General features: G+C 35.4%; 3 protein-coding genes across 3 annotated transcripts; 1 reads left to right on the top strand and 2 right to left on the bottom strand.

Annotated features, from left to right (window-relative positions):
- Positions 1-4,689: 4,689 nt before the first annotated feature.
- Positions 4,690-6,243, bottom strand: LOC122312806. The gene has a single exon (XM_043127456.1). The coding sequence runs from the start codon at positions 6,241-6,243 to the stop codon at positions 4,690-4,692; it is 1,554 nt and encodes a 517-aa protein (XP_042983390.1).
- A 7,521-nt stretch (positions 6,244-13,764) lies between these two features.
- On the top strand, positions 13,765-15,897 carry LOC122314415 (non-specific lipid transfer protein GPI-anchored 31-like). Its single transcript, XM_043130003.1, has 3 exons — positions 13,765-14,389; positions 14,635-14,655; positions 15,536-15,897. Exons 1-3 carry the CDS (start codon positions 14,041-14,043, stop codon positions 15,706-15,708), a joined length of 543 nt encoding a protein of 180 aa, XP_042985937.1. The 5' UTR covers positions 13,765-14,040; the 3' UTR covers positions 15,709-15,897.
- Positions 15,898-19,035: 3,138 nt separating this feature from the next.
- On the bottom strand, positions 19,036-19,377 carry LOC122312805 (chaperone protein dnaJ 20, chloroplastic-like). Its single transcript, XM_043127455.1, has one exon. The coding sequence runs from the start codon at positions 19,375-19,377 to the stop codon at positions 19,036-19,038; it is 342 nt and encodes a 113-aa protein (XP_042983389.1).
- Between the last annotated feature and the right edge of the window lie 1,434 nt (positions 19,378-20,811).

Raw genomic sequence — 20,811 nt, 5'->3', positions numbered from 1 at the left:
GACCCGAAAGATGAATTAGAGCATACCAACTCAAAACAATTTCGCTATGAGTTTTACTATATATAAATAAAATCGTATACTAATCTACATATTAATATTAATTTTTTCATATTTAAAATTTAAATTAACACTGTTTTTAATAAAATTTATTTTTTAATCAATTATAATAAATTAGTACACATATTAGTATATAAGTATGCTTGTAATTTATAAAAAATGCAACTAAATGTGAGCAAGAATCAAGAGTGTGTGCTGGGCGATGAAAGAAAAAAGGTATGGAAGCTAGAAAATTTCTCCTTTTACTTGTTTGATTAAAATGTCTATACAAAAGAATGCTTATATAAGCCTACAAAAAGCATGTGATTTCCATCGTACAGATTCTCCATTATCTTCCTAGCTAACAACCTTGACAGAAAAACAAAAGAAAAGAAAGTGGCTGTACAAGTAGACAAAAAATTGTACACTGAAATATTGCTCTGCATTTTTTGTACACTGAAATATTCTCTACATTTTCTGTACACTGAAATACTGCTCTACATTTTCCTCTAAGCAACTTCACTAGTTTCCAATAGCCCCCCTCAAGATGGAGAGTAGATATCTACTACTCCCATCTTGAGCATGCATGAGTAGAGACTTTGAGAATCCAAAGCTTTGGTAAGCATGTCTGCAATTTGAGATTTGCTCATGACATGCTTAGTGACAATGCTTCCATCTTGTATTTTGTCTCGGATTAGGTGACAATCAAGCTCTATGTGCTTGGTCCTTTCATGAAAGATGGGATTTGTGGCTATATGCACAGCAGACTTATTGTCACAATATAAAATGGCAGCTTGGGGATGTGTTACCTGTAAGTCTTCAAACAAATATCTAAGCCAAGTTAATTCACAACACAAATTTGCCATAGCCCTGTATTCTGCCTCTGAAGAGGACCTAGAAACCACTTGCTGCTTCTTAGACTTCCAAGACACCAATGACTCTCCAATCAAAACACAATATCCTATCACAGATTTTCTAGTATCAGGACAAGCACCCCAATCTGAATCACTATATCCATGCAACTGCAGTTTTGAATTTATGGGATAAAATAACCCTTGGCCTGGTGCCCTTTTGGTGTATCTTAGAATTTTATGTGCTGCATGCAAATGTGGAACCCGAGGACTATCCATGAATTGGCTCAATAACTGAACAGGATATGAAATATCTGGTCTTGTTATTGTTAGATACAGCAAACGACTAACCAATCTTCTGTAAAGTGTTGGTTCTGGATGTAATTCTCCTTCTTCTTTACTTAACTTCATGTTCTGGTCCATAGGGATCCTAGCAGGTGCAGAACCGATGGTCCCTGAATCACTTAGAATGTCTAGGGCATATTGCCTTTGGCATATGTGAATGCCATGCTCAGACTTGGCCATCCTAATCCCAAGAAAATATTTCAATTTTCCCAAATCCTTGATTCTAAACTTATCATGAAGTGAAGGTTTGAGATGATTGATGGTGTCAATGCAGTCACCAGCCACAATAATATCATCTACATACACTAGAATAGCTGTGAATGAACTGTTGCTTTTCTTGGTGAATAAGCTGTAATCAGCTTTAGATTGAGTGTACCCTTGTTCAACAATGAACTTGGACAGCTTAGAGTACCATTGTCGTGATGCTTGTTTCAGTCCATATAAACTTTTCTTAAGTTTGCATACCCTCTTGCTATTACTATTAAAATACCCAGGAGGGAGTTCCATATACACTTCCTCATCTAACTCACCATGCAAGAATGCATTATTCACATCAAATTGGTAAATATTCCATCCTTTTATTGCTGCTACAGCCAGCAAGGTTCTTATAGTGACTAACTTAGCCACAGGTGAGAAGGTCTCATGGTAATCGAGACCTTCTTATTGGGTATAACCCTTTGCCACTAGTCTTGCTTTAAATCTCTCCACAGTCCCATCAGCATTGAACTTAACCTAATACACCCACTTGCACCCAATGGCTTTCTTATGAGGAGGTAAATCAACTAAAGACCAAGTGTCATTAAGTTCAAGAGCCTTAATCTCAGCTCTCATGGCTGTGCACCATTCAGGATAATTCTTGGCTTCTTGGTAATCTTTAGGCTCAGATTGTGAGGTAATGGAAACAATAAAAGATTTGTGTGCAGTGGACAGTTTTTCATAGGAAATACTGTTACTAAGAGGAAAGGGGTTACCTGAGGGGTTTTGACCCTTTTGTTTGTCCAAAACTTGAGATGAGTGAAGAGAGGCAGCTTGTTGGCTGTTGCCCAGATGACTAACACAAGAGGGGGGTGAATTGAGTTGTATTAAAAAAATAACAATTATAAATCAAATATATAATATAAAATATAAACAAAATATGAAATAACAATAAATATAAAGAGTAAGGGTAAGAGAGAAGCAAACTCAGTATGTTAACGAGGTTCGGTCCCACTGCCTACGTCCTCGCCTCAAGCTACCCCTTGAGTATTTCCAAATTCACTATTCAACCTCCTTCAGGTGGAGATAGAAACCTATTACACCTTTGAACAATACCGCTACAAAGGATCCGTGTAGAACACCCTCTACACTTGCAATCACCTTACACGTGGTGATTCAACTATTCCTCGTGTAAAATACTTTCTACACGCACAAGGGTTATACACACACTTTTTCTGATACAAAAGCTGATAGTGGGTAGGTTATCAGAAAACACTCCTCAATGAGTGAAATAAGAACAATACAGCACAAACTATATCTCTCAAAATGAACAAGGATTAAGGCTCAATGCTTAGAGAAGAGAGAATGAAAATTTTGAATGAATGTTATATGCTCTTGGTGTTATGAATGTGAAGCTCTCAAATGATCTATTTATAGGCATATGAGACTTCATATTCAAATTTAAAAAGATTCACATGTCAAAGACAACATCATTCATTTTTTCAAAAAATTCAAATAAAATGTTCTTCTTTTTCAATTGCCAAAGACAACATCATTCACTTTTTCAAAAAAATCAAACCTAATCTTTTACTTTTTGCATATGACAAAAGGAGCACACTTTCCTTTTCAAAAAATTCAAATCTAATCTTTTACTTTTTGTATAAGTCTAAAAAAGCATCAATCACTTTTGAAAATATTCAAATAAAACATGCACATGTGAAAGATGACAATCAATCATCTTTAATATTTTCAAAATTCAACCATTTAATCAAGGCATGCACATGCAAAAGATGACAATCAATCATCTTTCAAAATTTTCAAATTTAATTTTCAAAAATATTCATGCACATGTGGAAAATGTATTTTAATGCTTTATGATAAAATATTAATTTTGAGCATTAATCCTAATTTCGAATTTTAAGAGATTTACAACATTACTTTATAACTTTAATGTGAACTTGTTTCCTTCTTGCTCATGCTTGGTTCTTTGATGTGCTTGATTCCATTGTGTGAACAACTTGAGCTTGAAACTCCTTTATTTTTTGAATTCATTTGTTATCATCAAAATCCATGTGTAGATTTATAATTACATGAAACTTGAAACCTTGAGTTCAACATTGGCATATGAAGTCCTGCAAGTAAGGAGGTGCCCTTCGAATTCTCATTGATCTGCGAGGTAAGTGAGTTATAGAGATGGTATTTGGTGGTAGAATCATGGCTAGGAGGATTTTGGAGGTCATTATCAAGTTCACTTTGATCAGAAGTTTCTGAGATTTCTTCTTCAGAAATTTCAATTTGAGTATTTGTCTTTATTCCTTGTGGGACAGGTTGTGTAAAACTGGTAGGAATTTGAGTAAAACTGACATTTCCTTGATCTGGTTGGGTTTGAATATTTGTGAGAATTTCTTTGTAGGGAAAGATATTTTCATAGAAAACAACATTCCTAGAGACAAAAATCTTTTGGTTTCAAGATCCAACAAAGTGTATCCTTTGATTCCAAAGGGATATCCTATAAATATACATCTTTTTGCTCTAGGGTCAAACTTGTGCCTTCCATTAACAATTGTTGTAGCAAAAGCTAAACAACCAAACACCTTACGATGGTTGTGATCAGGTTTCTTCTTGAATAAAACTTGATAAGGGCTTTTGTCATTTAATGTGGGTGAAGGTGTTCTGTTTATGAGATGGATAGCAGTTAAAACACAGTGATTCCAATATTTTAGAGGATGCCACTTTGGAATTTCAATGCCCTAGCAGTGTTTAGAATATGCTGATGTTTTCTTTCTGTAACAGCATTTTGTTGGGGTGTTTCAATACAAGTCCTTTGGTGTATAATGCCATTTTTAAGATAAAAGTCTCTCATATTGAATTCCCCCCCATTATCACTTTGAATGATTTGTACTTTGGTTTCAAATTGGGTTTTTACCATGGCATAGAAATTTTGAATAGTGGTAGTGGCATCAGATTTGAATTTTAGCATGTAGACCCAAGTGCATCTACTAAAATCATCCACAATAGTCAAAAAATATCTAGAACCATCACTTCCTATTTCATTGCAAGGATCCCAAATATCACAGTGTATTAATTGAAAACATCTTTCTGTTTTGTGTGAACTTACAGGAAAGGGTAACTTGTGTAGCTTAGCTAGAGGACATATGGAGCAAAGCTTATCACTAGTTTGTTTTGAAAACTGAACATCATCATTCATTTTAAAAATAGAATAAGAAGAGTGTCCTAGCCTATAATGCCAAATGTCAAAGTTTTAGTCATCCTTGATGACTGATGCAGAAATAGGAATTGGAGATGGGACATTTAATTTGATCAAGACATCTAATAGAGTTGAAGAAGAGACCTCCTCTTGCAGCATATGGTACAGCCCCTGCCTAACCTCACCCATGCCAATCGTTTTCCAAACTAAAAGGTCCTGAATATAGCAAAAATGAGAGAAGAAAATCAAGCAACAATTGAGAGTTTGAGTGAGCCTTTTGGTAGATATCAAGTTAAAAGAAAAACTGGGAACACACAGAACATCATGGAGAATTAAGGAGTCTGTGATTTTTACTGTACCTATTTGAGTAACTGGTGCTACATCACCATTAGGTAAGATAACAGAATAGGAAACTTTGGTTTGAGAAGTAGAAAACAGGGAGGCAAAACAGATCATGTGATCTATCGCCCCCGTATCAATTATCCAAGGTATTTCTAAAACATTTAAAAACTTGAAAGATGTAGATAAACATGTTGATATACCAGAAACTTGATGGATGTCTCCATCAGAGGAAGAAGCCATAATATTTTGAACATTATTTGCTGAGGAAATCAAGTGTGAAGGATTTGTGCTTGGTTTGAGCAAAGCTAGAAGCTGTGAGTATTGCTTTTGGCTTAAGGACACTTGAGATTTGTCATTCACCATTTCTTGTGCAGGAGCAGAAGTAGTAACTTGGTTGACAACAAATCTGCTCTTTCCATCAGACTTGTGGGTTGATGGATATCCATGGAGTTTGAAGCACTTATTTGCAGTGTGACCTGGAATCTGACAGTGAGAGCAAACTGGTTTGTTTGGGTTAGTTTTAAAACATCTCTCAAGTGAGTGCCCTGGAATCTTGCAAAAAGTGCAGTAGTATTTATCTCTCTTTTGTGTGGGATTGCTGGTTTTACCCCCTTCTTTGTGGTTGCCTCTAGTGAATAGAGCCATAGAGTCTTGGACAGGTCCTTCTGTGGATATTTCCCTCATCTTTTCTTCTTGTTGTATTATAGAGTAGACTTCGTTAAGGCTAGGGAAATGTTTTATTAAAAGGATTTGAGCTTTGATTCCTTTGTAAGAGTCATTTAGGCCCATTAGGAATTTCATGACCCAGTCCCTCTGCTGATTTTGAACAACAGTTTTTAAACCTCCACAACTACAACTAGGAATGACTTCATAGTTCAAAAGTTCATCCAAAAGAGTTTTGAGCTTGGAAAAGTAGACACTTACAGCATTCTGGTTTTGCATTATCATGGTAATAGCTTGCTTAATTTCAAAAATCCGAGGTGCATTTTGTTGAGCAAAGCGTTGTTCCAGCTCAAGCCAGAGTTGATGTGCTGTCTCAGCATACACAGTGCTGCACTTAATATCTACAGCCATGGTATTCTGCATCCAGGTAATCACAATGTCATTGCAGCGTAACCAATGCTCCATGAGGGGATCATTTGGATCTATAGGTTCACATAGGCTTCCATCTATGAAGCCAAGTTTATTTTTGATGCGTAATGCCCTCTTCATTGATCTAGCCCATGAATAATAGTTACTGGCATCCAAGCTATGAGTGACAAGCATGGCACCAGTACCATCATTGCTTCCAATAAAATATGGGCTATTTGGATGGGTAGGATCATGAGTGTTTGAGTTTTGGTTTTGATTTTGATTTTGGTTTCAGTTTTGGTTTTGATTTTGGTTTTGGTTTTGGTTTTGGTTTTTTGAGTTAGGATCTTCCATAGCCAAGCTCTGATACTATATAAGAAATGCAACCAAATGTGAGCAAGAATCAAGAGTGTGTGCTAGGCGATGAAAGAAAAAAGGTATGGAAGAAAGTTTCTCCTTTTACTTGCTTGATTAAAATGTCTATACAAAAGAATGCTTATATAAGCCTACAAAAAGCATGTGATTTCCATCGTATAGATTCTCCATTATCTCCCTAGCTAACAACCTTGACAGAAAAACAAAGGAAAAGAAAGTGGCTGTACAAGCAGACAAAAAATTGTACACTGAAATATTGCTCTGCATTTTCTGTACACTGAAATACTGCTCTGCATTTTCCTCTAAGCAACTTCACTAGTTTCCAATATAATTAGACTTTTTCTCCCGCTATATACAATCTATTTCACACACGAACTTGTGCATCCCCACTGACGTGGTGGAACTTGTTTTATAAAAAAAAGATGTAATAGACTGTCGAAGAGAAGAAATCTCATTGTTTGCCATATCTCAAGGATCGCTTACAAAACAAGCAAACTCAAACCCAAAATATTCCATAAAGTACCAAGAAATCATACAACACTTCGAAATTGGAAAGACACAAGTGGTGATTGAGATCGAGAACCTAGTGCCCTGTGTTTGGACGCACAGAAAGCTAAGGAAAAGAAAAGAAACAGAATCTCACATCTTATGTTTATTGATATCTCATCACAAAAAATTCCAAATGAATTCAACCGGACTAATTAGAATTCGTCTTAGCCATGACAAGAAATTTTATACTCTTGTGCATAAATATAATCACAAAACATCTCAGCTTTTGAAAAATTTTGGTGAACTTGTTTTAATTTGTTTCTCCTTTCTTAGACATTTTTCTCAGCAAGCAAACATTCAAAAGTTGTTAAGCCTTCCTTGGCTCGCTTAATAACTGTTAAAAGTCATTGTATATTTTGAAGACCTATCTTTTTCTCTCCCCCCATTTCCTTAGAAACCAAAGAGGCCTATAGTTATGTTGATGAAGAAATTAGAAAAAATAAAAGGAAAGAAAAGAAAAAGAAGAGAAAACCCACCCCATGCATGTGAGAAGATGAGAGAGACAAAGTGTAAGATCCACCTAAATTTTACCAATCACAAAGAGATTGAGATATATATATATATATATACCTTTTTGACAAGAAGATCCACTTGGGGCTTTGCCTAGGATTAGTGTTCAGATATTGGAGATGAGAACACGAGAGAAAGGGATGGTTTGTTGCTACGGGGGGATGGAGAAGACTTGGATTTTGCTAGTTTTGGCTAGGGGTTAGGGTTCAGAAGACCTGGAGAAGAGAAGAGGAGACTGGGCTGTATGGGAGAATCTTGTCGAGAAGAGAAACGAATTTCGCTATGCATCGTTTCACTTACCTTTGATATTAATGAAAGAAACACACCGTTTCATCACCAAACAAGTTTCTAAAATCTCGCTATGCAAAAGTCTCTGGTTTTAGACTTTTCCAACTCTAATTCTAATTTCTAAATCAACTTTATTTAAAAAAAACGCTGCCCCTAGTGAGAGAAACTCTCCCTTCTTTCTAGAAAAAGTTCAGGAAAGCCGTTTGAGGGAGGTGGAGCTTCGGCTCCTCACTCCCTCCATTTATTTTTTTCGTTTTTGTTTCCAAGTCACTATTTTCCTTTGATAATAAAAGCCATTTGGCTATGTTTATGTTCATCACCCGGCGTTTGTTTCCGAGTCCTCTTCCTTAACAAATCACCCAGCTGGGCGGAGAGATATTCCACGGTGGAGGTGGAGGATTTTGGTTTCGAATGGGGCAAGTGTTCTTGACCGTTTGTTTTGGTCTTCTGAGGGGACAGATTTGAGGGTCTACGACATAGGTTGGTCATGGAGTTTTCTCATGGAGATGGAGTTAGCTTGTTGGTTGGGGTGCTCTTCTATGGGGTATAGGAACTCTGTTTTATCCATGGAAAATAGAGCATTATTTTGGAGATGCATGTCTAGTTTGCATGGAGGGGATAAAGCATCTTCCAAGGTGGATCTCGGGCGTAGCTCACGGTGGATGTCCTCATGGATGGTGACTGGAGTTTCAAGCGATGCAGGGTCAGACGGTGGTTGATTGTTTTTTTTTTTTTTGCTTTCATTTGTTTCATTTTTTGTAGTACTCTGTTTTGGTTGTTTGTGAATAAGCTCCGGTTGCTTTGTGCCTGGAGATGTCTTTGGTTTTTGTCTTTGTCAGTCCAAAATGGTGGTTGCCCATTGGAGTACCGGTAATGCGAGAGGTTGAAGGCGACGGGGCTGGATACCTGGACTGGGAGGTGGGGGATGGTTCGGTAATGGGAGGAGGGCATGGGCAGCAACATACCAGAGTAGATGGAGAATGTGTATACGTCATGGGCTTTTGGCATGGGCAGTTAGTGGAGTGTGTAATATTTTTTTCTTTTTCTGTCTTTCCGTTAGGGTATGTCAGTGGAGTTTTATTTGTTGTACTATTAGGTTAATGAGAATAATTTGAAATAGGCAATTTCCTTTCCTTTTTGAAGAAGTAGGGTAGTGAGTTCCTATTCTCTTTGGAGAATGAGGGTGGAAAATCTCCCTCCTCCAGTGGAGGGTGGGGGTAAAATGAGTTGGTTTTCTCGCAGACAAACCAAGATGGACATCTCTGTTTTTTACAGAGTCTCGCATCTCAGAATGGCTGTGTCATTAGAGAGTTTTTGAAATTTTTAGACAGTGTCTGGTACAATGAAAGTTGTGTGCAGATGAATTTATAACCGTTGAGTAGTTGGTTTGTAATCGGGGTTTGTATCCGGACTTATAGGTCACAGCTGTAACTTCCTTCATTCATGAATTGAATTAAAGTCTATTTCGAATAAAAAAAAAATTAACTTTATTTAAAAATTTTTAAAAAAGGATAATCCTCCCCCTCCCACTTCACCACATCGATCTACATTCCCACAATCCATATCCCCCATACCATCTACTAGAGCACGGCTTGATATATACAAAAATATTATAAAAATTAAAACTTTAAACTGATGTATTATGACGTGAGATGTTAGATCTAATTTATAATAAATAAATATTTTATAATTTAATATAGTACATTAGATCATATCAAAAATTTATTTTTATAAAATTTCTGGAGGAATTATATATTTCTATTAACTTTGAACAACTCAAGAGCTAGGGCTGTGCAGAAAAGCTTGGGACCCGGACCGTCCGTGTGACCCGACCCGATCCAACCAAGAGAAGACGGTTTGAACCAGCTTGCGGGTCGAACTCGCTAAATGTCAAAACGATCCGAGTCATCCGACTCTCACCATTTCTGTTCTTTCTTCTTCGCTTTATTTGCAGCAACAACCAGCCTCCACGAATCAAGAGCAAAGTCCCAGCACCGCAAGCAACCAAGATTAGCGAACGCAGCCTCGTAAATCGATGGTAGTGAAACCCGTGTAAAGACAACCAAGATTTTCATCATCAGCCGTGTAAGTCCCTCTCCCCCAACTTTCTGTCTATAGCTTAGATTTTCATATAGCATTCTCTGCCTTCTTTCTCTCCCTCCTCCTTCCTTCCAAAATCCAATTTCTTCCCTCCCCACCATGATTCTCCTTCACTTTATTGCCCAAAAAGCCACCTTTTCCTTGTATTCTCACTCAAAGCAGTACCACACACAGAGTCCATTTCTTCTCACTAAGCCCCACAAAATCTATATTTTTCTTCCGTTGATTTTGCTGTGAAACACCTCCATATTTTCGGTCTAATTTTTGGTTGCTTTGTACCCCTGAAATTTGTGTTGCTGTTGACCCAACCAACTTTGTAGAATAGCTTCTTACTGCTCGGTGGGTATGTTCTTGAGGCCTCTCCTTTCTCGAACTAAGGGTCACGATTAAATGGATTCTAAGAGGAATACGGAATTCAAGATGAGGTTGCAGAATATGCACGAGAAAGAGAGAACGAGAGGCAATCGATGTCTGCTATCGGCAAACGATGAAATGGGTTTTGGTGTATTTTGATCTTGATTTACGGGTTGATCCGACTTTGGGTCGGGTCAAACTGCGTTTGTTTCATGCTATCGTGGGTCGGTTCGGGTTGGGCCAAAAAACCAAGCGGTTTGGCTGGGTTGCAGGCCTATCAAGAGCACCAAAAGCTCAATGACTCCCAAATCACCAATCAAATTACTACTGGGATATGCATATTACATGGTGCTAATTGTGATTGAAAAATCAATCAGTTTCTTGAAAGATTAGAATTTTCTCATATGTAGCCAAAACAGTAAAAGAAAAAAAAAAGTATAGTCAACAACTCGTTATTTTCTTTGCCGTAGTTGATGAACAACTTTTCTGTCCACCACAAGTATCAAAAAAAAAATCCCATGTGATTTGATGTTTTCTGTCAAGATTTCCTGAATTTCAAAAATTTTCGATTGAGAATCATAATAGCATGATAATTGAGAGTGCTATATTCAAAATTCAGACTTGGGTTGTGTCATAAAAAAGTTTTTAAAAAAAGAGAGAGCAACCCGACCCGGTCATGTCCAAAAATTTTTTACTCTTTTTTTTTTTGGTTTAGGGTAAAAAATAAATGTCATTATTTAAAACAAATTTCGGATAATTCATGTAGCTTGGATAGAATTTCGGGTCTCAATTTATCACCGAAAATTTTGAAATATAACTGGAACATTATATATAAAAATATATATATCCTTTTTCATTTCGTATCGGGTCGATTATTCCAAGTCGGGTTGGTGGAAGCAGAAGTCCGTTGGGTAGCAGAAATGTGAAAAGGAGAAAATGGGTTTCATCTAGTTGCAGCACACGGGAATTATAAGGAGGAGCTTATTTGTCAATATCTTATTAGATGGCTGTTATTTGGGATTTAATAGATCGACCAGTTTTAAAGCTCTCTTTTACTGGACACTTGGACCTATCATGACATGAAAAGAAAACATCGAAATCTGGGTGGTCCACTATCTGGACATTGCATGTGCTATTCACCACCTCTGCTCTGTGCATGTGTCCGGATAACAGCTAAATGAGACTGACTGCTTGAAAAGCGGCGTGGATGTTAAGGGAAATGGTGGGAATTCCGCTGAAACTTACCGTTTTTTTTTTTTTTTTTTAATGGTTAAGAATTTTTTTTAATATTATTATAAAATTTTTATATTTTTTTTAAAATATTTAAAAATATTAAAAAATAATTAAAAAAAATACAAATTTTTATTTTACCTAGCGGTGACTCCAACGGGAGCCACCAACGATACCTATAGCACCGTCCGGATTTTAAAGCCCATTTGGATATTTGGATTGGTTTAGAAAGTTAAGTTTAAAAATTTTATTTGTAATTATTTTTTATACTTACATTGTATTAATATTAGCCACTATATTTTTTTAATATAAAATAATTATTTTATTTAATTACATCAATAAAATGTATAAAAAATACATAAAAATAATTATATGTAGCAGAATTTTAAAAATTCAGATGAAATGAAAATCCAATAAATAGTTTGTACAAAATAAGAAAATATTTAAGTTAATATATTTTATTAAATTTTAAAAAATTTAAATAAAAATTATAAATTTTAAAAATTTTAGATATAACGTTTATTTAATATTTTTAAAAAATAGTATTTTTTATGTTTTATTTGTAAGTTTAAAAAAAATTATAAGAATAATGATAATGATCATTCTATTTATTATTATTTTGTTATCATTTCATGATATAATATTAAATAATTAAAAATTATTTATTATATTTTATTTATTAATTTATTATTTAATGTTATATTAAAAAATATAGAAAGAATGATAATAAAAATAAAAATAAATAAATTTTTTAAAATATTTTATATTTAAATAATATTTAAAAATAAAATATAAAAAACTTATAATAGTTTGGTTGGCAGCCGGATCGGAAAGTATCCTTTTGGGGAGCCGTAACTTTTGGTGTAAATTGCCGAAAGTGCGAATGAAAGCGACACAAATACCGGCTTCATTATTAGTTATTTTTTATTTTTGTATTATTTTCTAGGACTGATTTGATTATTAAAAATTAAATTATCTTATTTAATTATTATAATTTTATTAAAAATTTAAATTTATTACAATAAAAAAATTTAATTTTTTTAAATTTAAAATAAAATTAATATTAAAATATTATATTATAATAATATTTTATATAATTTTTAATAAAACATCCTATTTCATTTTATTTAAATTATATAACAAAAGGAAGCTTGCAGCTGTAACGAATGGATGGACTTCGGGTGCCCACGTGCGTGGTCCAGCCTTGGTGTTTTTTTGATCGTCTCGTGGCTGTGCTGTGAATACTAAATATCATACTAAAAGTCGAATACCTTTTCCACAAAGGCAAGTAAATAATTAATTATAAGATTTATATATAAAAAGATAAACATTACCTAGTCTTATCATATTTGTTAATCGTGCAAGCCAAGTATACGAGTTTGTGCCGTTTATTCTGTAAAAAACTAATTTTTGTTGTGAAAAAATATTAAAAAAAATTTCTTTTTCTTTTTTTGGATATTTTTATTTATAAAAGAGTAATATTAAATACAGTTATAAATTATATATGTATCGTATATTTTTTTTTAAAAAAGAATAAATTATCTTTTTAAGGTGGTCTCAAATTTTATTTTTTATTTTTTTAAAAAAATATATGATATTTATGTATTTGTGTAATTGTGAATTCTCTTTATAAAAAAAAAAAACATACTTAAAATTTCCACGCATCATTAACATTAAAACAGACATAATTAGGAAGGCCTTACGTCACTTTGAAAGTTCCAAAATGTTTTGTCATTTAACGTCACAATTGTAGTGGTGTGTACCGACCATTACCACTTAACAGCCCATTGATTTATTTTTTACTATTTTTTGCACTCTTTTTCAAATTAGTGGGGGGCTTTTCAGACTTGGAAGTTTCCATGCGTAAAAGGTAGAGGAATGAATATGAACGTTGTTGGTGAAGAAAAAACAGCACATTAATATAATTTATAATTGTCAAAGCTTACAAGAATAAATTCTAGTGATGTTTTATCATAATATTAAAAAATAAAAAATAATAATATTTACATTTTTAAATTATATAAATCTCTTATATTTTCTTTAAAAAATGAATAAATTTAAATTTTATATTAAAAAATTATTTTTTAATAATAAATCTAATTTTTTTAAAAATATTTATGCAAAATATACACAGATTTAAATTATAAATAGCATTTGTTGTTAAAAAGTTATTATGAAAAATACTTTATTCTAAAATATCAAGTCCTGAATTCATATCCGGAATAGCATGCAGTCATAAATAGTGGACACGTGTTCAATACTCTTCATTGCACCGACTATCGTGCCGCCACTCATGCCCTTCACCTTTTGATAAGGCCCTCTCTCTTTCTTTCTCAGTGAGTCAGTGGCAGAATCTCTCTCACACGCACCGGCACACGTAAAATCGGAAAGCTTTTCACTCCTACTTGACTACGGCTTCCTTCGTATTGCCAAAGACTCCCCACAATCCCCACTTTATATTCCCACTTCCCTTATTAAACCCAACCCACCACAATCCCACATTCTCCAACTTCTCCCAATTCCTCCTCCAATATCTCTCACACGCTATTTTTCTCTCTCTAGTTTCTCTTCCCGTGAAAAGCGAAAATGGCAGCAAAGCTGAGCCTTTCTCTTGTTCTATGTGTGCTGGCCATCTGGGCGGTTAATTTTGCCAATGGTGGGTCCTCAGACAACGCCCCAGCGCCGTCCGTGGACTGTTCCAGCCTGATCTTGAACATGGCTGACTGCTTGCCCTTTGTTACCGCGGGTAGCAACACAACCAAGCCGGAGGGAAATTGCTGTGCCGGCCTCAAGACGGTGATCAAGGCTGATGCTGACTGTCTCTGTGAGGCATTCAAGAACAGTGCTTCTCTAGGTGTGGTCCTGAATGTCACAAAGGCCATGTCCCTCCCCGCTGCGTGCAATGTCTCCGATTCCGCTATCTCTAACTGTGCATGTTGGTGACTTTTATGATACCCCACTTCTCGATTTCCTTTATTTTCTTTTTTGTTTCTAAATAACTTTTGTGAAACATTTCGTGGGCGATTTATTTATCATGGAAATTAAATGCTTGACTATATTAGGACTTGGTTTGCATAAAGCAGTCCATTGAATGGAAGTACAATTGTTGTTATTTGTCTTGATTCATGACGTTATGTGTTTGGATTAGTGATTAATTTTGTGTGTTTGGTTGTTTTGCAGTGTCTCCTGCTGCTGCTCCTGGTATGCTTCGATCCTATTTTGACTGGCAACATATATACTATTTTTTTTTTTTTTGGCATAAAGATACCTATGCAACCTTGATGTTATGTGTATTGTTTATTCTGATCTAAAGGGTGAATCCTATTTAAGTTAAAAATATATACAAGGGAAAATTTTCGTTGTTAATCAGTGGTATTTTGATTCGGTATATCATCCATAGAGATCTCCCCATTTTTTTAAAAGAGACCCTATAGCATTCGATGTTGTCTGTGCGAAAGATTCCGAGCAATGTAAATCCCACATTGGTTATGAGTCTCTCTTCTAAGAGAAATACATTTTGTAGTCGGCAGATGCAGTCGACGTGCAGTCAGCTGTAAAAAAAAAATTAATACATGACCTACATAAAAAAAAAATTATTTTTATAACTTTTTATAATTCATGTAGGTCCCCTGAATATAAAAAAAATTTTTTATAATTTTTTTTTATTCATTCCGTACAGCCGACTACACGCCGACTGCATCTGGTAACTGTATGTAGCAAAGCCCTCTAATTGGGCCATCCATTTCTAGAGCTGGAGAGAATCTCAGTCCATATCTAGATGTGTATTATTGATTCTGTTGGTGGCCTTGACAGTGCCAGGCACCCTTTCTCTTCCATAAATGCACCCCACCAACAAGCGCCCCCCCCCCCCCACCCCCCGCGCGGCGGCGGGCCCCCCGGGCCCTCGCAGCTATACCACAAAGATATGGAAAAATGAATTATACAACGGGTAAAATAGTTTTTTTGTTGTTTTTTAAACCTGAGGAATATAGATGAGATGATCCAATTGGTTTACAAACTCTGTCAATATATATACATATATTGTGGTTTCATCTCTCACCAAAAGCTTCTCCTGTTTCAGTTGCTGCTCCTCCAGGGACGGCTACAGCACCAACACCATCTTCTACAGCACCAGCACCATCTTCAGGGAGCTCAGGTTCTTCAGTGCTCACTATTTCAGTTGGATCCCTACTTGTTGGCTTAGTAGTTGCATCATTTTCGAGTTTTTTGAGCGAATGCCAGTGTCAATTTTGAGAACAGAGAAGATGATACGATGGAAAAACTGTGTTATTTCACCATCGAGGTTGTGTAGGAACAATAATTTGTCTTGTCGATTGGTGACTAAAGTAGGTAGAATTTATACTGTGGGTCACTTCACTTGAAACCTGTTTCAAGTTCTGGTTGTTTTCTTTCTTATAATACTACTAGTATTTATTTATTTTATTCTCTTAGTGCCATTGCCATACAAATACACGTGCGCTACACAAGGGTGACATCCTTGATAATGGGTAGCCTCCTCCCTCGAATTTGGGCTTTGATTATTGGGTCAGAATTAGGCCCACGTAAACTCAATAGTAAAACTTTGACCAAAACAACAATGGGCTGGTCTCACCCTTGAGGCTTGGGCTGCATGGTACTTAAGTTCCGATATTAAAAATATATAATTTTATAAATAATAATGAGAATTGTAATGAAATTATAGTGAATTCTTTGTAAATAATAATAAAATAATTTTAAAAACATCTAAAAACATTTATGTTTTCAAATAGACGGTGTTGCCAATATTGCCGACAACATGGTCTCCTTCGAAAAAAATTTCGTTTATCCTGATTTTAATCACCATTTTTCCTATTTTGCTTCCAATGAGCTACTCAGCCAAATAAGTATATATATTTAAAAGAAAAACAGTGAGTTCGTCTAGTTTCATAGCAAGTTCCTTAAGGATGTCCTCTGTGAGCAGTGATCTCATCGACCCCTTCACCAACCGTTTCCTTCTCTGTCGAAAAAAAAAAAGAAAAAGAAAAAGAAAAAAATTAATATTACGGGCGGAGTGCTCGACAGTGAAAATATGCGAAATGATATTTTCAATTGTGGTTATGCAAGCGCCGCGCAGTCTCTTTAAAAAAAGTGAATTAATATGAGATCTACATAAAAAAAAACTAACTTTTTAATCGTGGATCTCACTCTTTTTCAAAGCGATTACGTGGCGTTTGCACATTCCACGACTGTATGTAACATTATTCTAAAAATATTGACATTGTTTATATTATTCAAAGAGGATTACATGTATGTTTGGGATTGCGGTAGGAAATATAGCTTATAACTTTGGGGCTTATAGCTTATAACTTAAATAACAAGCTTTACTATTAAAAAGTCATTTGTTGTTTGGTAACCATGTCTTTAAAGTACTTTTAAAGTTAGTTATATTAATCTTTTAAAAATATATAGTTATCTACATGAGCTTTTCGATAAAAGCTTCAATTTGGTACTTTTTTAAAAAGTAGATTTTCAACTTTTTTAGGTGATTAAAACACATTTTATAAATTTACTAAACATATCATTTTTTCTTTGAAAGAGCTTTTAAAAAATGAAAAGCACTTTTTAAGTTTTCAAACTCAATCCCAAACACGCTCTACATGTGGGTCTTGTCGCCTCTGTTCAGTTCTTTTGCAAACATACATACGTACATGTGTATATATATATGTGTGTGTGTGTCTGTGTATATATATATATGTGTGTGTGTGTGTGTTTATACAAACTAAAATATAGATTTTACCCATCATAGGTCCTCCTAAAATTCATTTGTTTCATCAACATCTTCTGAAAGTGATATGATCTTTGGTTCATTTATTTATTTAGTGAAGTGAACTTTTGACGCGCTAGCTTTTGCACCAAGTCGTCCCAAAAAAAAAAGGAAAAATAAAGGGACAAAACGGTATATATGATATCAAAGGCTTGTAGTTTGAAGGAATCCCACAAAATTATCTTCAAGGATTTTGATCATATTGATCTTGACATGCATGGTGCATCTTGTAATTAAATGCTCTATCTATCGATCTTTCCAAGCTTATTCGAGCCCATAAAAATAAAAGATCATTTTTTGTCAAAATGAGTATGTTTTAGTTGCAAATAATCATTTTTATTCCATATAATTTGTCACAATTAATGCTCATTTTTCTGATAGTACTAATAATTTGTATTGATTAGAATGAAACGTCGGATCTTAATTATAAAAATGATACATGAAAGGAGTCACCCAGACATGCAGGTACGTGGATGCCTATTTTACATTGCTAGAATAATATTTAATACGAAAGAACACAAATAATGGTCTGTGGAGTTTGGAGTATTTAATTTAACAGTTCTACTACAGCCATTCGGTGGCTGCAAATGGCATGCAGTCGGCTGATTATATTATAGTTTGTTTTCTATTTCTTATTCAATTCTTATGCCACGTCAGCCTTATATTATATATTTTTTAAAAATGTAGAAAAGTTCAAATGCTGGTGTGTTCTTTAAGCTTTGCTGAAGCGAAAATGGAACTCTCAATCAGAAATCAACTCAGACAACAAATCGGGGCATCTTCTTCATGCAATACTCTCAATCGGAAACCAACCCAGACAACAAATCTCAAAAGATCTTAAAAAAAAGAAACCGCCAAAACTGTCCCAAGAACTGAAAAACGTCCAACCAACCTGCAATGAAAACAACCCATCTTCAACAATACACAGGGGACAACATGTGGTACAAGGAGAGACTTACCACACGAACTCAGCACCAAAAACCAGAGACCAACAACAAACCAATTTCATAAATTGTGCAATAAAGACGCAGGAGTAAAGATATGAACAGTACACAAGCATAATCATCTAATCTCATTGGCACCCATATTTTAGCTTTGCGCAGAGAGCCACTTTCCTCGTGCGATGGAGAAAATCTTTGTGTGAACACTGGTGCTCCGAGCTCCTCCTCTAGAGTTGGTGTGCCGTTGTGAGGGGAGGCTTGAGGGCTTGGGAACTATCGGTACGATGATGGAGAGCGGGTGAGAAGTGGGTCTTGGTGCAAGGGTGGCCTGAATTCGTAAGGGGTTTCACACAGAAAGAAAGAAGAGAGAGAAGGGGCGGCCGACGGCCTGACTGAGGGGAGAATTAGAGAGAGAAATAGAGATCGTGCCGTTTTGATTTTTGATCTTCAAAAGTTGAAACACAGAGATAGAGATAGAGAAGGTATCGTTTTGATTTTTTCCACATCAGCACTGTTTGCATGGCGCTTGCTCGTCTCGACTGCATTTAGACTTTTTCTTAATTTAATTTATACAGAAAAAATACGTATGTAGTTCTAACTATAATGAAGAAAATTAGAGAGTTATATTACTGATGATCCTTGTTCCTCATGTTGTGAGCCCTGATTCTACTGCCCCATGACCCCTCCTTTTCAGCCATACCACAATTGGACCTCCTCTTCAACTCAACAATTTGTTGTTGCCACCTGCTTCTCGTACCACGATCGTGATCGAACACAGTACCCATCCTGGATGTTCTTCCGAAAGTACTCCCAAAACCCTCCATTAATATTTGGCAGTCATGCATACTCTATGCGCAGCACGGGATCCGACAGCGTCCGGTATGCGGCATTCAGCTGGACAAATATCCTCGTCGACTCTTCCTTCATGGGCGGAGGACAAACGTCTGGGTGATATCGAAGAGCCATGGTTCTGTAAGCTTTCTTTACCTCGTCGATGCTCGCGTTGTCCGGACTCAGTGAAAGTATCTCGTAGAAATTAGTGGCGGTGGCTCTGCATGAGACAGATAGTACTGCCTGCAAGTGGCCGGTCCGGTGCCGTTTACCGGGAAGTACTGGAGAAGAAAGGAAAAGTTTAGGTTTAGCATGAATGCTGTGGATTGAACTCGGCAAAAAATGCATGGCTTTTTTTGATTGATGAAACGTTGACGATGGAGGCAGTGGATGATGAATGGATTAGAAGAAAGTGGGAGGTATACATAAGTATTTATATAGGGAGGACAAGGAGCATAAAAAACTGTGTCTATTCGAGAGGGAGCCATGCATGCAGCTTTAACGCGTTTCCTCCATAGTAATCATCGAGGGTAAATTAGTTTCATATTGGTGTGTATTTGGTTGGCGCTGATCGATGTTTCCTATTCAGAAGAATATAGTTTAATTTTTAAGATTTTTTCGGTACGTGTTTTGGTTCAATAACCTCGAGCAAATGCCAGTTGATCGATGAGATTCTCGAGCATAAATGAACTTTTCATCAAAATAAAAATCCTGGTAAGTCGTTCGTACGTACTGTTGGAATCTCCTCCCATGCAAGAAAAAATTAGCATGTAATTCAATTTAATAATTAATAATTTAATTGTTTCGAAAAAAATTCAAAACCCTGATCGTAACGAAAAAATAATATTCATATTAAATTAAAATTGAGCCATCTCTTGGCCAGCAAGATTAGACCGAGTATTGTCGAGGATATCGGGGGGTCAATGAATTAAGATCGAATTCTTTCAAGTGTATTTTTTTTTTTTTTTTAAAAAGGACGGAACTCCAATCTTTTTAAGTGTATTTTGCACGTGACATATGTGCCCTTAATATACTCTAAGATTAATTATCTGTACGTAGTATAAAAACCTTTGTATTTTACTTATTTTTAGTTTTTTAGTCAGATCAATAATATTCTTCAATTTTTCCCAAATTCTCGAGAACCTTCTCTTTCCTACGGTTTCATCTTGTTACGGTATTAGTTGTTTTTCTTCTATGGCGCTGACTCTAACCTTTTCTCTCTGAAGATGCGCTACAAGCCCTTTCACTACAAAAAAAAAATTAAGAATTGCCGACGTTTATATTATCAGCATTTGTTTATGTGCCAGTAACAATATTTTATTACCGGCACTTAATTTTTACGCCAGTAAATTACTAAGATTTCTAACGTTTATATTATTATGCCGGTAATAATATATAGTTTTGGCGGCGTTTATAAAAACGCTGAAAATATATCAATTATACGCCGGTAAATTTGTAGTTTCCCGGCGTTTATATTGTTACGCTAGTAATAATGTATAGCCACTACAACAAAATGGGCCTTTTGCCACCAGTTTTTTTTCCACGACAAAGCATAGTGAGAATTCCTTATGTTTTCAGACTAAACTTGTTTGTGAAGAATGTCACGAGATGTTACAGCGACCTACCCAACCATGAGAGTGATTTGGTGATAAAATTATCCTTTTACGGCGAGATTTAGTCGTGGCAATAAAATTAACTTATTGTAAAGAGTAAAATCCCGCTGGGGGATCCCGTTCATTTGTCCCTCTCCACTTTTTTTTTTGAAATTTATTTTATAGAAAG

Source organism: Carya illinoinensis, chromosome 6, assembly GCF_018687715.1.
Source record: "Carya illinoinensis cultivar Pawnee chromosome 6, C.illinoinensisPawnee_v1, whole genome shotgun sequence".
NCBI classification, from domain to species: domain Eukaryota; kingdom Viridiplantae; phylum Streptophyta; class Magnoliopsida; order Fagales; family Juglandaceae; genus Carya; species Carya illinoinensis.
This window is presented reverse-complemented; position numbering and strand designations above follow the sequence as displayed.

What these genes read in the sequence shown, in the direction of transcription:
- LOC122312805 (XM_043127455.1), bottom strand. Translation starts at nt 19,377, where the DNA reads ATGCATTTTTTGCCGAGTTCAATCCACAGCATTCATGCTAAACCTAAA.
- LOC122314415 (XM_043130003.1), top strand. Translation starts at nt 14,041, where the DNA reads ATGGCAGCAAAGCTGAGCCTTTCTCTTGTTCTATGTGTGCTGGCCATC. An exon ending in CGCTATCTCTAACTGTGCAT is followed by an intron (nt 14,390 to 14,634) that starts GTTGGTGACTTT and finishes GTTGTTTTGCAG; the next exon opens with TGTCTCCTGCTGCTGCTCCT. An exon ending in GTCTCCTGCTGCTGCTCCTG is followed by an intron (nt 14,656 to 15,535) that starts GTATGCTTCGAT and finishes CTCCTGTTTCAG; the next exon opens with TTGCTGCTCCTCCAGGGACG.
- LOC122312806 (XM_043127456.1), bottom strand. Translation starts at nt 6,243, where the DNA reads ATGCTTGTCACTCATAGCTTGGATGCCAGTAACTATTATTCATGGGCT.